At 31.4% G+C, this 16,428-nt stretch overlaps 1 protein-coding gene across 1 annotated transcript; it reads left to right on the forward strand.

The window, feature by feature from the left end:
* Window positions 1-413: 413 nt before the first annotated feature.
* LOC143238914 (uncharacterized) lies at window positions 414-6,015 on the forward strand. Its single transcript, XM_076479560.1, has 6 exons — window positions 414-530; window positions 835-907; window positions 2,524-2,889; window positions 3,369-3,739; window positions 5,292-5,434; window positions 5,880-6,015. Exons 1-6 carry the CDS (start codon window positions 489-491, stop codon window positions 5,950-5,952), a joined length of 1,068 nt encoding a protein of 355 aa, XP_076335675.1. The 5' UTR covers window positions 414-488; the 3' UTR covers window positions 5,953-6,015.
* The last annotated feature ends 10,413 nt before the right edge of the window (window positions 6,016-16,428 follow it).

Genomic DNA, 16,428 nt, shown 5'->3' on the forward strand with positions numbered 1-16,428 from the left:
AAGTGTAGAAAACGGCGTTTCGTAAGTCCATTCTACAAAGTTTCATCTTGAATATTCTGCCTAAACAATTTATCAAAGAATAACAATGAAGTTCCTGACCAACATTCTGGAATGGCTGAACACCACTGAAATATGTTCCAACTTTATCTAAGGGTTTAAATTAGATGTTCATGTTAAAAAATGATACTATTTCATGGTTTGAATGTCTACAGTAAGTGTGATTATCTTCTGCGCCACCAACTTACGCATGTTTTGATACATCCCACTATAGTTTTTTTCAACCAATAAAAAATGTTACGAAAGCTGGTTTAGGAGAGAAGTTGATTTTACAGACTAGACCACGCCCTCATACAGCTGTTCCTAATAAGTGTGACTCCTCCTACAGAAATGTATCGGTGTATCAACAGCTATATAAACCCGTGAGTTCAGTGGGTTACCAATATACAAAGAGCTGACTGAAACTCCTGTAGTACAATACTGGACCTCAGATGAAGATGGGGCAGAAGATGCGTCAAGTTATAGCTTTATATGTAAGTATACTACTGAGAGTTTCTGTGTTTATAAAATATTGTACCGTGTGTTCAAAACTACCAGGGAAAACATATTCATAGTGTCTTATTGTTAAGATATGTATTAGTATAATAAGATAAATAATAATAGATAGAATAAGAAATATGTACTAAGTTTTATTTTAAAACAATGATAAAACGAACCACAGCCACAGATAGGCTTGGATAGTTTTGTGTGTCATCACTTGTAGTTGTATCCTTTTAACTTAGTTCACCGTAGATGCAATAATAACATCAACTGTATTTGGTCCTCATGATTATATAGTTGCTGCTATGTCCAATCTTAACTGGAATACAGGCACAAAATACTATTGAAGAAATACAGGCAAGTTTGGAAAGTAAGTATAATTGTTCTTATAGAGAAATGATATGTATATAGTAAAAGATGCTTTTTTTATATGGAATTAAAATGAACGACATTCTTATATTGTTATTTACACGGTAATTATACATCTCATATCATAAGGAATGAAACATGAACATCACAGCTATTCATATGATTTTAATGTGTCAAAATGAGATTGATTATTATTGTTTCTATGATATAACAACACTTTTAACTTGAAAGCAGCTGATAAAGTCTACTGAATTCCACGGTATCTATAACAGTTGTTAGAGGATTCATTGTTTGAAGTCGTTAAACATGGTTTGTATACAGTCTTATCATATATATATTAAAGTGTTTTACCATAAAATCTATCAAGTTTCTTTTACTCTCTGCAGTTTAATGTTAACTCGTCTCAATATCTGAAGGTTAAAAATTAATACAGCATAAACAACAAAGCTGTCAATTAAACAGTTATTGATTTAGAGTTGAAGGAGAAATAAAACTTAGATAAATGATAATAAAGAATAAATTGACATGACTAAGTCAAAACTTACCTAGTTTATTTTATGCGAAGTTTCGAGCATCCATCAGGGTGTTACAATGGCATTTGGCTAAGATATATCTATAGTTATAAGAAAAAAAACCAATGCTATTAGTGAAATTACATCACAATATGATAATGTTTACATGTTAGAGAAAGTGTTAGCAACAATCAAACCACAGGTTCTCCTTCTTCCAGTTATAGAGTCCTATCGTAACACGTTTTTCAGGGTACATAGAGGCTTTGATATAAAAATATGAACATTTCAAACTCTGAAACTACGTGTACGATACATTATTTACATTTCACTACGCATTACAGACTTCAAAACACGAACCAGACTACTCTTTAACAACTCTCAAGTTGTTGATACCGCATTCCTACAAACTTGTATTTTATTTTTTCATGTTTCCACTCTGTATAGTTGTGGACAGAAACAACTTGTTACAATATACAAATGAATAAAAGATTTAAAGTATCCTGGGAAACGTATAAAACCTCAACGTGTAATTTATTTAATTCCTCTAAACATATGAAAGTTAAACACAAATAGATCATAAAAATATAACCATCAACTACACAACATTTCTTCTTCCTCCAGTTACAAGAGTCCTATCGCAACACGTTTGTTAGCGAGCAGTATCTCAATATGATAATTATAATTTTAATCACATTAATTTATTTACAAGTTTTCGTAATTCTTTTATAAATAAATTTTGTACTTTTACGTTTGTTTGTTATGTGTGAATTCAAAAACCTCGAGTATACACGTCTTATACATCATTATTATAGCTTAGCAGGAAGAAATGAATGGTTTTCATAATATTGATTAAGATTTAAAAAAATAAAAAATATTCCTTTTTAGTTCATAAGTTAACAAACTGGACAAGAACGTACTTTTATATAAAATAAAGTGTACACACGTTATTTACATATAGCTACATGTAAAAGACGTGAGAACATGAACTAGTCTTCTGTCTTCACTCTCTAGTTGTTCATAATGTTATTGATTTTTAGTCCGGTAACACTAGCATTATTTCAAAATTATGTCACTTATTGTTCCTGATTGTTTCTACTTTGTGTAGTTCTGGACTGTACTGAAACAACGTGTTACAATATAAAAACGGATGGGCCTATTTTATCATCTTGGAAAATATATGTGTCACAAGTTTGCAGATTTTACGGAATGACACCGGCTACGCCTTCTGATGAAGAAACAGCGAAGTTCCTTATGGATTTGGCCAGCAGAACAATAACCGATGATAGTCCAGTGTGGCTTGGTCTGTCTCAAGAAGAGACAGTAAACAATTCGGCTTTTATTAATCTTTGGGGAACTTCTCAACCACAAACAGTAGAAAATGGTAAAGTAGCAATGAAAAGAAGTTCTAGTTTCAAGTGGGAAATAACTGATTCACATATCTCAGGTTGGAGTCTCTGTGAAATTCCTAAAGGTATGTTGAAGCACGTATCTTTGTATAATATAACGAGAAACGTATCATTGATGGAACCGTCTAGTTATAAATTAATTTAAATAATCTGGTTCTTTACATCATTAACATTTGTGTTATATTATAGTAATTTATGATTTCAGATCTCTACAGAAGATTCATATAATTTTCTGTTTAGATTGGTTAGTTATTTAGAAACTTAATATAGCTATTGTCGTGAGATTTCCTTGATATATTACAATGTTGGATTTACGTCAGTGAAATATAATACACCTCTGCGTCTAGAGCAACAAAACTTTATATTTATCCTTCTATTATAATTAATATTTATAATATAGTTATCAACTTGGTTGATTCTGTGACAATATCTATTGAACTCATTGTATGTTTGCACATCACAACAATAACAGTATTGTTGTCAAAGTTGACTTTATTGAAAACATCATTGTTTGAACAATAAACAAATGTGTATTTTTTTACAGCCGATGTTTCCTACTGTGTTAACGACACCTGTTATAATGTGTATCCAACATCCTTAACGAATATCGAAGCTGTTTACATGTTCTGTGAACTTATAGGGGGAAGAGCTGCTATCCCCCAAACTCCTGAACTGGCTAAACAGGTGGCTACGTATTTGGAAAAGACGTATTTAATTGCTGCCACTGGAGTTTTTTTGAATGGCACTCTTCTGACGGACGAAAACCAAAACGTAATCGGTAATAGTGACGACTGGCCTTTCATAACACCACCGCGAAACAAGGACTTGAAGTGTGTTATGCTCCTGAGGGGATATTTTTTCAAAGTACTTGTGACACAAATAGATTTTTTCCCATGTGTGAGACTAAAACTTCAGGTGAAACTTAGTTTTCTGTCTTAATGATACGTGTTGTTTTGAATAACATTTAAGTTCATAATTATGTATCACTGAAGACTGTTAGTTTGTCTTCTTGCTATTTTTTGGGACTTATTTTAAATTATTTTCAAATACAACAATTTTGATAATCTCACGTTTTAACAAGTTTTTGTATATGAAAATAAAGTGTAACCACAGATATGTAACAAATACTTCACATGACCAACAAGATAAAGTATATATAACAATGTTAAAAATATAAGGAATTATATATAAATATATAAACACAGAAAGTAGGAAAATATTAGAAACAAAAAATAATTTTTGTTAAAGGGAACAATAAGTTCAGAATTAATGACTGTAATACTTAAACTAGAAATTAATCAAGGATATATTTCTCTTAACTTATCCATTCGTGTTACCAAATCAGATATTTGAAGGTTTTTTGTTTATAATTAAGCCTGAAAGTACGAAATAGGCTTTCGGTGTTCTACCAACCACTGGTATCAAAACCCATTTTCTAATTTTTTAAGTTCTCAGACATGTCGCTTTGCCAGTGGAGAAGGACGTGTCCGGGAACGAAATTTTTGTTCTAAGTTTTGTTTCTCCTAGGTTATCCGCAGTTTATGTGATTTGTAATACGCATGTTTGGCTTATGGTTATACCTATAAATATTTCAAAGAGAACAAAATCGTCAGTTAATATTCCAAAACACGTAACAAATTTAATAATACTCCTTTAAAAATTAATATTTACTCCTATGTTTCCAGAATGGAAGAGTTTTATCTTATTTAATTTTTTTCTAATAATTAACAAAATAAACATTTTTTTTGAAATGATGGTTTTAAAATAACTCGGACTAGGCCTAACTAACTTTGGGAGTGAAGAGCCTGCAGTAGTGGCTAAAATGGAATTTGAAAGAGGTGTAACTCCATTTTGTTATCCACTTTGACATTCAAACCAGAAGGCCAGGAATAGTAATGGTGCGAATCTTCAAGAGTCTGAACTTTGTTTCGGACTTTTCAGTCCCAGTTTAACCCCTGGTCAGAGATTCGATACGTGAGGACGCTTACTAGAGTACACACTGTCAACACTGCAGGTGCGTTGTAAAAGTAAAAGTCAATCACCCTTTTTTTTTCTTTTTTTGATATTTTTGTTCAAAACAGGCTGTTGAGGCACTTGTGGCACAAAATATTGGTAGAACAATTACCGTCTGTTAGGCACTAGCTACGAATAGTAATGGCTATAACTGACCGTTTTATTCCGGTGACACACTAATAATCTTCAAGTCTTGCAACACGAAAACCTGGGGATCGATGCACGTGACCTACACATCGCCCAAAGCCACTCTGCACGTTTGTGCAAAAGTGACCAAACCAAATTGGCTGCTTATTCCTCATGTAAATAAACGACCGTTCAGATTTTATTTTACAGTTACAGAAGTTAAGCTAGATGTGTTTTTTAATTATTCTAACTTTAAAGAATAAATAGTTTAAAGTTGTAACAATGGGGATCAAATGATTAATTAATTATTTCATGAATTATGTTGAAGATGAAGAAAATGACAAAAACTTCAAAGGTAGTGGAAAACGTAAAGGTCGTTGTTGTGGAAAAGGCGAGAAGGGTTGGGGACGTCGATGTAAAAGTTGGAAATAAAATGTTGTTGTGTCAAGTACTGAGAGAATTACTCCTCTGGTAAGGACTTGTATTATATTATAGATAAATATTCAAACTAAGATTCGATTCTTTTAAGTTTTGAAAAACAACTTTAGTAATCGAATGTTGGTTCATATTATTATGATACATTTTAATAAGTTCCATATCTGATGTGTCACACAACAAAGTTTTGTAGTTAACAATAAGCAGTTAGATTGTTTATTATTTGGCTGTTTACTTAACAACAAATGGTCTTGAAACAATATTTCGTTAATATTAAATATATTTTCTTTAAGTATTAGAAACTGTTTTATTGTCTACTAATTTAACAATCGTATTTCCTAATCAATGTAATTTTTTTACGTATTGAATATAGACAAGTTAAGATGTCACACAAACCTAATGATGAACTATTACAAAATGTAGCAAAACCTGTTTTAGTTCCTGCTCAGTGAAACTATATTTAATCTACTTATTTTTTCAGTGTATTATGTATGCAGTTAACGGCATCCACTAAACTACAGATTTTATACTCACGTATTGTTATGATAAGCTAACATCAGATCAACTGATTTATAGAAGTCACTGAAATCCCAGTTATTCTTCTTTGGAGGCGGAAATTGTCTGTCAACTTTTAATGTTTAATAAAAGCGTTTTAAAAATTATTATTTTGTGTTGTCATGTTTTAATTTATTACAAATATCTGCTCATGTGTTTCTAAAGAAACATTTTCGTGCCTTCATTGTAATTATATTGGAACAACCTCTGTAGAGCGGTAAAAATATTCATGGTAATAGCACACATTAACTGAACAATCCCTTCGATGTAATTTCCCTTAAGGTTTGAATTCTCTCTGTTAGGCCTAAATTAGAAAACATTGCTTCATTATTTAAGCGGCATCAATATGAATTTATTTGTAAATTCCAAAACGTGTACAAATTATTTACAGAAATTTAGTGGAGTCGTCTCTTACACAGTTTGTAAAATAATTTTTATGTTAGGAAAGATTATAAAATGTTTTTGTTTTTTTAATTAGATGCTGAAGAATAACATTATTGTTTATTTTGTTTTCTATTTTGAATATCGCACAAAGTTACACAAGGGCTACCTGCGTTAGCTCTCCCCTGTTTAGCACTGTCAGACTAGAAGGAAGGCAGCTAGTCATCACCACAAACTGCCAAATCTTGGCTACTCTTACCAATACATAGTGGGATTTACCGTTACTTTATAACGTCCTCACAAATGAAAGGGCGAGCATATTAAAAACATAGTTAGATGGTTAGTGCATAACATAATGTTTAGGGAAAACAAGGGACCTATTGGTCCACCTTGGTTGTTCCGTCCTGTACAAAAAATCAAAAAATAACTTTTAAAAGATATAAAAATTAAAGCAAAATACTATCATTTATATATCTATCTAATATTTCTTAACTCACTCAAATTTACTGCTTCCACAACTTAGCTGAAGACGGCGCTGCCTTGCCTAAATCTCAGTTTGTCTCACCTAGTTCCATAATTCTCGTTGTTAGATATGAAAAATGTAGATGCATCAACAATATCAGTTTTTTAAAGATTTTAGGTCTTAAATCACCTTTAATTGTTCTGTTTTCAAGAGAAAACAATTTTGAGGATCTTATACCCCACTCATATGAAAACTTATCTATCCCAGATACCATTTTAGTAACCCTCTTCTGAACCAACAGTTATATGTTTTCCCTAAGGTAAGGAAAACAAGACTGAACACAATACTCCAAACGTGGCCAAACCAGTGGCTTGTACAATGAAATTATAACTTCATTCAACTTGTATTAAATATTTTTGAAGATACAACCTAAAATATTATTTGTCTTAACACTAGCAACTCATATAGAGATAAGTTTCTTTAAAAGCCTTTTATGTGACACTTTGTCAAATGCTTTGCGAAAATCCAAATAGACCAAATCTACATCCATAAAAAAATATTTTTAATACGGGCGTAGACAAAGGTTTAAATCCAAATATAAACATTGTAAAGATATTTCTAGTTGTTACTTTCCGATCGAGAAGATCTAGGAATCAGCAAATATATTTCAAATGTTTCGGTTAATCTACTAAATTTAAGTTTATAGAAATGACGTATAATTGTAGTTAGTAAGTTTCACTCTCTTGACAACACGTGTAAACTGCTGCATGAGTAAATATCACATTCTCATTGGCTCTTCTTGATACTGGAGATCTGGACACTTTTCTGTCATTTGGTACATGGTTGTTTAGCTTACGCTTGAGATCAGTGGCAGTTTGTTTTGTTTGTTTTTGAATTTCGCACAAAGCTACTCGAGGGCTATCTGTGCTAGCCGTCCCTAATTTGGCAGTGTAAGAGGGAAGGCAGCTAGTCATCACCACCCACCGCCAACTCTTGGGCTACTCTTTTACCAACGAATAGTGGGATTGGGCGTTATAATGTGACGGCTGAAAGGGCGAGCATGTTTGGCGCGACGGGGATGCGAACCCGCGACCCTCAGATTACACGCCTTAACACGCTTGGCCATGCCAGGCCCATCAGTGGCAGTCTTGCTTTTATCCTGAAGGCTTCATTAACAAAGATACTTAACATCAGTATTATTGAATTTTGGTGTTCTACTCCTTCCTTTCGTATTTTGAAATTTACCTCTCGCGATATAGGGTGTGACTGACGACGTTTGGAGGGGGGCATTTCAAGTCTGCAACAATTTTTCGGGGTGTCCAACTCGAATCATGTAATGCAATGTTGCGAACTCTCAGCTCCGGTGACAATTCTCTAAGTTTGTTGGTCCGTGATTATTTCAAATAACAACAAAATTTAATACATATTGTGTAAAATACTCTTTTTATCAAGGTATATTTGTGTAGTGACATTTAAATTGATTTATTCTAGAATATACAGGTACCTTGGGCTAGCTTCTTTCTGTATGATTAAGACACTATATGGAGGTACCATGACACTTACTTCAGACTCATAATTTGATCAGCATATTCATTCAAGCATATCTCTTATGACATGCATTTGGTACAATGATATGAGAATTCTAAAGAATAATAAGTATTCTTACCCTGACTCATTCAGTTGTCAGCAGGGATCAGTGAAACATTACCACAGTATTGAAGTTTACATTCAGTGGTGTGATGTAGAATTATTCCCATAAATTGGAAAGAATGACAAAATGTTCTCTTGTCCTAAGACTTTAATACAGTACTGTAGTATGATTTGTATCCTAAGAAAATTTGTTTCTATTTCCTAAAATATTTCGCTGTGTTAAACAAGATAATTTAATTCGTAAAATAATATGACTTATCCTTCCTACTTCCTGTTAAGTAAACAAGGAAGGTCTTCTTAGATATAAGTCAGACTACTTTATATTATTCAACACAGAAATATAGTAAATATAGCGAGAGCCTCACCCAATCACATATCTACAATCCTCTATGGTACCCAATCACGTAGCTAAAATCCTCTATGATACCCAATCACGCAGATACGATACTCTATCATACCCAATCACAAAGCTACATTGGACTTACAACAGAGTTTGATTCAATATTGTGGACAGAGTTAAAACAAAACAATGTGTAGACGACATCTAAAACATAATGTTACGCCACAGAATACTTTGTATTCAACAGTTGTTCATAAAACAATTACATTACATTAATTATGTAACGGGTTATCATTCTCGTTACTTTCTTGAGAACATTCTCAAACGAAAACATGTGAAACCTCTTGAAGAGTTGCATCTGTTAACGATAAAGATGAACTGTTCGTGTTAGTCTTTAAACAAACAGTAATTTCTATTTAAAGTTAACTTTACTTTAACAACGTTAAGCAGCCATGATATACAGTGAAATATCATGACAATGTGTTTGTTTGTTGGTAACTACAAAACCAAATATTAAAAGCTGACAAACATCATGCCGCCTGCAAAGAAGAATAATATAATTCAGTGGCATCTTTAAACCACGTCTTTCTTTTATAAAACTATACAATCGGCTGTCCGTGCTCTACTTACCACGGGTATCGATATCCGGTTTTTTAGTATTGTAAGTCGGCACACAACATATATCACTTAAACAAGGAGAACCACAGTGTTTTATTTAAACCAAAAATGACACATAGACGGAAAATAGATGCTGCTAAGAGACAAAGAATTCGATATGAAAGGATACAAAGCTTCCAAAAATGTTAGAAACAAATTATAACTTTGAGTTGTACAATGGAGTACATAATTTTTAAACTAGAACTACTCGTATCAAGTGTATTGATATAAAGTGTTGTTTTCTGAATAGTGTTTTACTTATATGTACCACCAATAATCTCTGTCTATGCCTTTTTTCAATTAATCATAAAACATATTGTAGTTTTCTCTGTTTTATAGTTTATTTAAGTAATAAATATATGTATAATGTAGTTAGCATTATATCTATAATGTAATATTGAAACAATAGTAAAACAACAATAATATTTTATGTAATGTTAGACGAACATTACAGTAGACTCGACAAATGAAGCATTACAATTACAAGCAATTTGCTGTATATAGAATCCCTGGATAAATTGTATTTATGTGTGCAGTTTAAAGGTCGTTTTTTTTCTAACTTTCTAATAAGTAATATTAAATTATCTTATACTCAAAATACAAAATAAATTAATTTTTGAAGTAGTTTATATGTAAAGAAATACTATTCGCTTTATCAGAACATTTAATTGCGAATTACTCATTTCTCGTTATAAAACGTTTGTTGTAGTCGTTAATAATTTATGTTTTCACATATATTATCTACTAAAAGTTCCAAACGTTTATGACAATGACTTTAGCTGATGATCGTTCAGTGCAAATAACTCGAGGAAACTATCCCAAAAACATCAACAACCCTGCCCTCTAGAGGATTATATCACATGTACGGTTCACGTTGCTACTGCTTTGAGCAACAGAAACAAAAAACGAAATTTTGATTGTAGGTTCAATAACAAGTTACAATTCATGTGACTTTTTATTTTTTTTATCAATATTTTATGAAGCCCTCATTTTTTTTCCTTTCTAAAACATAATTTCTAAGTTTAAAACAATAGTAGAAATATTCATTTATTCAATCTAAAGTCGTACATTAGAAAATACGTAATTTACAACGGTGTTCTAAAAATATTATGAAAACACGAAAAAGTTCCTCAAGAAAAGCATGAGTAGATAGATATTCGTAATAAATTAAAACACGACCTTAAAAATATTTTTTGAAATGCTTTTATTAAACATTAAAAGTTGACAAACAAACTCTTGTCTCCAAAGAGGAAGAGGCCCAGCATAGCTGGTTAAGGCACTCGACTCGTAATCTGAGGGTTGCGGGTTCGAAACCCTGTCATACCAAACGTGGTCGCCCTTTCAGCCGTGGGGGGTTATAATGTGACGGTCAATACCACTATTCGTTGATAAAAGAGTAGCCCAAGAGCTTGCTAGCCGCCCCAATTTAGCAGTGTAAGACAGAGAGAAGGTAACTAACCATCACCACCCAATTTATAATATTTCATGGTTGGGTTTGTGTTACATCTTAAGTTATCTAATTTCAATACGTAAACATATTACATTGATTAGGAAATACGATTGTTAAATTAGTAGACAATAAAACAGTTTCTAATACTTAAAGAAAATATATTTAATATTAACGAAATATTGTTTCAAGACCATTTGTTGTTAAGTAAACAGCCAAATAATAAACAATCTAACTGCTTATTGTTAACTACAAAACTTTGTTGTGTGACACATCAGATACAGAACTTATTAAAGTTCTATACATAACATGTTTAACGACTTAAAACAATAATTCCTATAACAACTGTTATTGTGATTGTGATTGTTTTCTTATAGCAACGCCACATCGGGCTATCTGGTGAGCCCACCGAGGGAAATCGAAACCTTAAGTTTAGCGTTCTAAATCCGTAGACATACCGCTGTACTAGCAAGGGGCAACAACTGTTATTCAGTGGACTTTATCAGCTGCATTCAAATTAAAAATATTAAATCATAGAAACAATAATAATCAATATCATTTTGACACATTGAAATCATATGAATAGCAGTGATGTTCATGTTTCATTCCTTATTATATGAGATATATAATTTACTGTGTAAATAACAATATAAGAATGTCGTTCATTTTTAATCCATATAAAAAAGCATATTTTATTCTAAACATATCATTTCTCTATTAGAACAATTACACTTGCATCCCAAACGTTCCCTTACTTCTTCAATAGTATTCTGTGCCGGTATTGGAGCTGAGATTAAACATAGCAGCAACTATATAATTGTAAGCACCAGATACATTTGCAATTTATATACGTATTGGGAACGAAACTGAAATGACACAAATACAAATGACGACACATAAAAATACCCGAATATTTATTTTATTTATATAATAATTGTTCTAACACCAGTGATAACGTAACTGAATACAGAGATAATCGGAATACGTGAGTAGTTTTAAATCGGAAGATTCTTATAACTGTTTCGTTTGTTTTTTTTTATTTCACGCAAGGCGACACGAAGGCTATTTGCGCGTGCTTTCCCAAATTTAAAGAAGACAGCTAATCATCACTATCCACCGCCAACTCTCAGAATACTCTTTTACTAACTAATATTGGAATTGAACGCAACATAAAAACACGTCTACGTCTAAAAGGTGAGCATGTTTGGTGCAACGTGGATTCAAACCAGCGTCATGTAGATTGCGAGTCGAGCTCGCTCTTAGAGCTAAGTAAGGTTTTCTTATTTTGCCTCTTGAATTCACCTCACTAGAATAATAAATATTATACCTCACACTTTTTTATTTCTCTTAGTTTTAAATATTTTAGCAATATGACATTAGAAAGTTTTCCGATGATAACTGGAAATATTTTAACAATATGCTACAATATTGCTTTACTCTGCTAGTTCTAGATATTTCAATAATGCTTTCTCTAGAACTTGTAAATATTTTAACAATATCGCACTAGAATATTTTCCTCTGGTAACTGGAAATATTTTAACAATATGTTACAATATTGCTTTACTCTGCTAGTTCTAAATATTGCAATAATGCTTTCTCTAGTACTTGTAAATATTTTAACAATATGGCACTAGAATATTTTCTTCTGGTAACTGGAAATATTTTAACAATATGCTACAATATTGCTTTACTCTGCTAGTTCTAAATATTGCAATAATGCTTTCTCTAGTACTTGTAAATATTTTAACAATATGGCACTAGAATGTTTTCCTCTGGAAACTGAAAATATTTTAACAATATGCTACAATATTGCTTTACTCTGCTAGTTCTAAATATTGCAGAAATGTTTTATCTTATACTTTTAAATATTTTAACAATATGTCTTTACGTTGTTTTTCTTTAGTAGTTCTAGAAACCATAATAAACACAGTTTTGAACAAAATGTTTCATATTTTGTAATAAATCAGATATTTATTATTCAAATAGATTACAAATACAGTTATTGCTGTCAAACTGAGAAACGCATGTTATATTAAACATCCACATATGTAATGTGTTTTATGAAACAAGGTATGTGTACATCATGGACCATTTATTAGATTGGCGAACAAATTTATATATACACCTGTAGAAAGATGTTTACATTTAACCTTTCACCTATTACAACAAAACATATTCATATATAATGGCAAAATATAACATCACCTTATTATAAATAGCATTTATAAACCTATAACAGTTCATATTAGATATTCTGTACTTGGCTAGATATCCTCGTGTTCTAATGACCTCCACAATTCGACGTAATATGCTGTTAATAAGATTATTGATGTAATCTACTGTTATTTTACCCCAACTTTCCAATACAAGACGCAGAAACCCAGCTACAGCAGCTGGTTTAATGTCGTGGTAAACAGTTATTCTGTTTAGTTCTGCCAAAACTAAACTTGTATACTTGTTATGTATACTGGAAATATTTTAACAATATGTTACAATATTGCTTTACTCTGCTAGTTCTAAATATTGCAGAAATGTTTTATCTTATACTTTTAAATATTTTAACAATATGTCTCTACGTTGTTTTTCTTTAGTATTTCTAGAAACCATAATAAACACAGTTTTAAACAAAATGTTTCATATTTTGTAATAAATCAGATATTTATTATTCAAATAGATTACAAATACAGTTATTGCTGTCAAACTGAGAAACGCATGTTATATTAAACAACAACATATGTAATGTGTTTTATGAGACAAGTTATGTGTACATCATGGACCATTTATTAGATTGGTGAACAAATTTATATATACACCTGTAGAAAGATGTTTACATTTAACCTTTCACCTATCACAACAAAACATATACATATATAATGACAAAATATAACATCACCTTATTATAAATAGCATTTATAAGCCTATAACAGTTCATATTAGATATTTTGTACTTGGCTAGATATCCTCGTATTCTAATGACCTCCACAATTCGTCGTAATATGCTGTTAATAAGATTATTGATGTAATCTACTGTTATTTTACCCCAACTTGCCAATACAACACGCAGAAACCCAGCTACAGCAGCTGGTTTAATGTCGTGGTAAACAGTTGTTCTGTTTAGTTCTGCTAAAACTAAACTTGTATACTTGTTATGTATACAAGTTCTATACATAACATGTTTAACGACTTAAAACAATAATTCCTATAACAACTGTTATTGTGATTGTGATTGTTTTCTTATAGCAACGCCACATCGGGCTATCTGGTGAGCCCACCGAGAGAAATCGAAACCCTAATTTTAGCGTTCTAAATCCGTAGACATACTGCTGTACTAGCAAGGGGCAACAACTGTTATTCAGTGGACTTTATCAGCTGCTTTCAAGTTAAAAGTGTTAAATCATAGAAACAATAATAATCAATATCATTTTGACACATTGAAATCATATGAATAGCAGTGATGTTCATGTTTCATTCCTTATTATATGAGATATATAATTTACTGTGTAAATAACAATATAAAAATGTCGTTCATTTTTAATCCATATAAAAAAGCATGTTTTATTGTATACATATCATTTCTCTATTAGAACTTCTCATTTGCTAAGTAGCGAGAAGAACTGACGTTTTTAGGAGAATGTTAACATTAAACAAATATTACCAGTCGTGTGTTTAATAACATGATTTACTAACGCTGGTGTTTATTGCAAGAAAGTAATGCAAATTATAACCTGATATATATGTATATTATACTAGTTTTAAGGACAACTGTTTTTCATAAAATATTACTTACTTACAGTCACATCATTGTATTGTGGTTGTTTGTTGAACTCCAAAGCTACACAATGTTTTATGTAAACTCTGTTCACGATGTGGAATCAAATTTTGGAGTTTAGTATTGCAAGTCCATAAACTGCGAATCATATTGATTATCATAGCTTTGTGATTGGGTATCGTGGAGAATCTTAGCCACGTGGTTGAGTGCTCTGAAAGATCTAAGCTACACGATTGAGTGAAATATCATATTTTATAAGCACTCTCACTTCTCTTATTAAGATCTCCTATTTGTAATGATATTAAATAAAAAAACAAATAAGTCAACTATTGATTTTTATCTAGAACTTTAAATATCGCATGCTTCACTCGTTTTTATTCAAGTTTTGATTTGTTGTCCTTATTAATCATCCAGTGTGCTCGATTAATTTAAATATTCTGTAATGGTAGCATTTTGATGGTATTTGCTGTGTTATATAGCATGACACAATAGGATTTTTATTCTAAGAATGGTAGCCACTCATACTTCATATACTTCACCTGTGTTATATAAGATAACGTCATTTCTTATCCTGAAAAACTTGTCAGTCATACTTCCTCTGTGTTATAAAAGATCAGGATTCACGTAGTCGTCTGATGACTAGATTTTCGCATACTAGGAGAAAACATGAGACTAAACAGGACACCAGTAAATGTGGAAACTGATTTCTTTGATATCAGACATAAGAGATTTACTTTGTACATTTATTTTAATACACACTCTTGTTTCATTATAGTTTGTTTTTTTTTGCCTGTGATATATATCATTGGCTGTGTATTGCGCAAGTCACATCTGTAGAACATTTTTGAGAGTGAGCATCAACATTGTTAAAACTTCCAGAAATTCGCGTCATTCGTATAAATCTGGATAGCCGGGAGACAGAAAAAAATTATTTTTTGGTAAACTGAAGTTTGTCAGCTACAGGGGTCGGAAACTATAATTGTTGTTAATGCCTGTTAATTGGGAAACTACAGAATTTGACGAGAAACATTTACGGATTTTGAGCATTACAAACCGTTTCACTTCACTGAATTAACTCAGGAGGTTAGTCTTTATACAAAGACATTAAATATTGTCGCCGGTGAAAACTTACGGGTACTTCAAAATTAGCCAGCCGTCAAAATACGTGCAGAGATGTATCAAAAAAACAATTAATTTGATGACCCTGAACTTCAATAGAAGATTTGGTTCCAGATCAGATATAAGACTCGGTATTGTTTGTATGTTTGTAAAACTCTTGTGTATAAACCATCATTTGTAATAACTATTGCTAATAATCGTTATTATGAATTGTATTGTTTTTAATTTTATATTAAAATTTATTGTGTTAAAATTGTGTGTATCAATCTTCTTGGTAAATATTATAAATTATATTATAAATATTATACATTTATTTAACTTCTAAATTCAACCTTACAGTTATATGAAATAGTACGACGAATACACCTATCTGAAATAAATTATAGTACGTAACAGACTTCTGACAGCTTCTTTACTATGGTTTGTCACTAAGTTAAAACATCATTCTTTTATTATAAAAATACTTTAAGGTGTTATGTGTTTTATTGTAAAACATTTCTACTAAAGTTCTCTTTTCTCTCTATATTTATCTGTACGATATGTGTACGCTGCATCTCTTTTATCTCTATATTTATCTGTCGTATATGTGTACGCTGCCTCTCCTTTAACGACAAACGTATTTCATCTAGAAAACCATATTTGGATAATC

The sequence above is a fragment of the Tachypleus tridentatus genome, chromosome 13 (genome assembly GCF_004210375.1).
Source record: "Tachypleus tridentatus isolate NWPU-2018 chromosome 13, ASM421037v1, whole genome shotgun sequence".
Classification (NCBI taxonomy): domain Eukaryota; kingdom Metazoa; phylum Arthropoda; class Merostomata; order Xiphosura; family Limulidae; genus Tachypleus; species Tachypleus tridentatus.

Excerpts from the sequence above, each read along its gene's own strand:
- LOC143238914 (XM_076479560.1), top strand. The coding sequence starts at position 489 with ATGAAGATGGGGCAGAAGATGCGTCAAGTTATAGCTTTATAT. Across the intron at positions 908-2,523 it reads AATACAGGCAAGTTTGGAAA|TTCTGGACTGTACTGAAACA; the intron begins GTAAGTATAATT and ends TACTTTGTGTAG. Across the intron at positions 5,435-5,879 it reads CTGAGAGAATTACTCCTCTG|TGTATTATGTATGCAGTTAA; the intron begins GTAAGGACTTGT and ends TTATTTTTTCAG.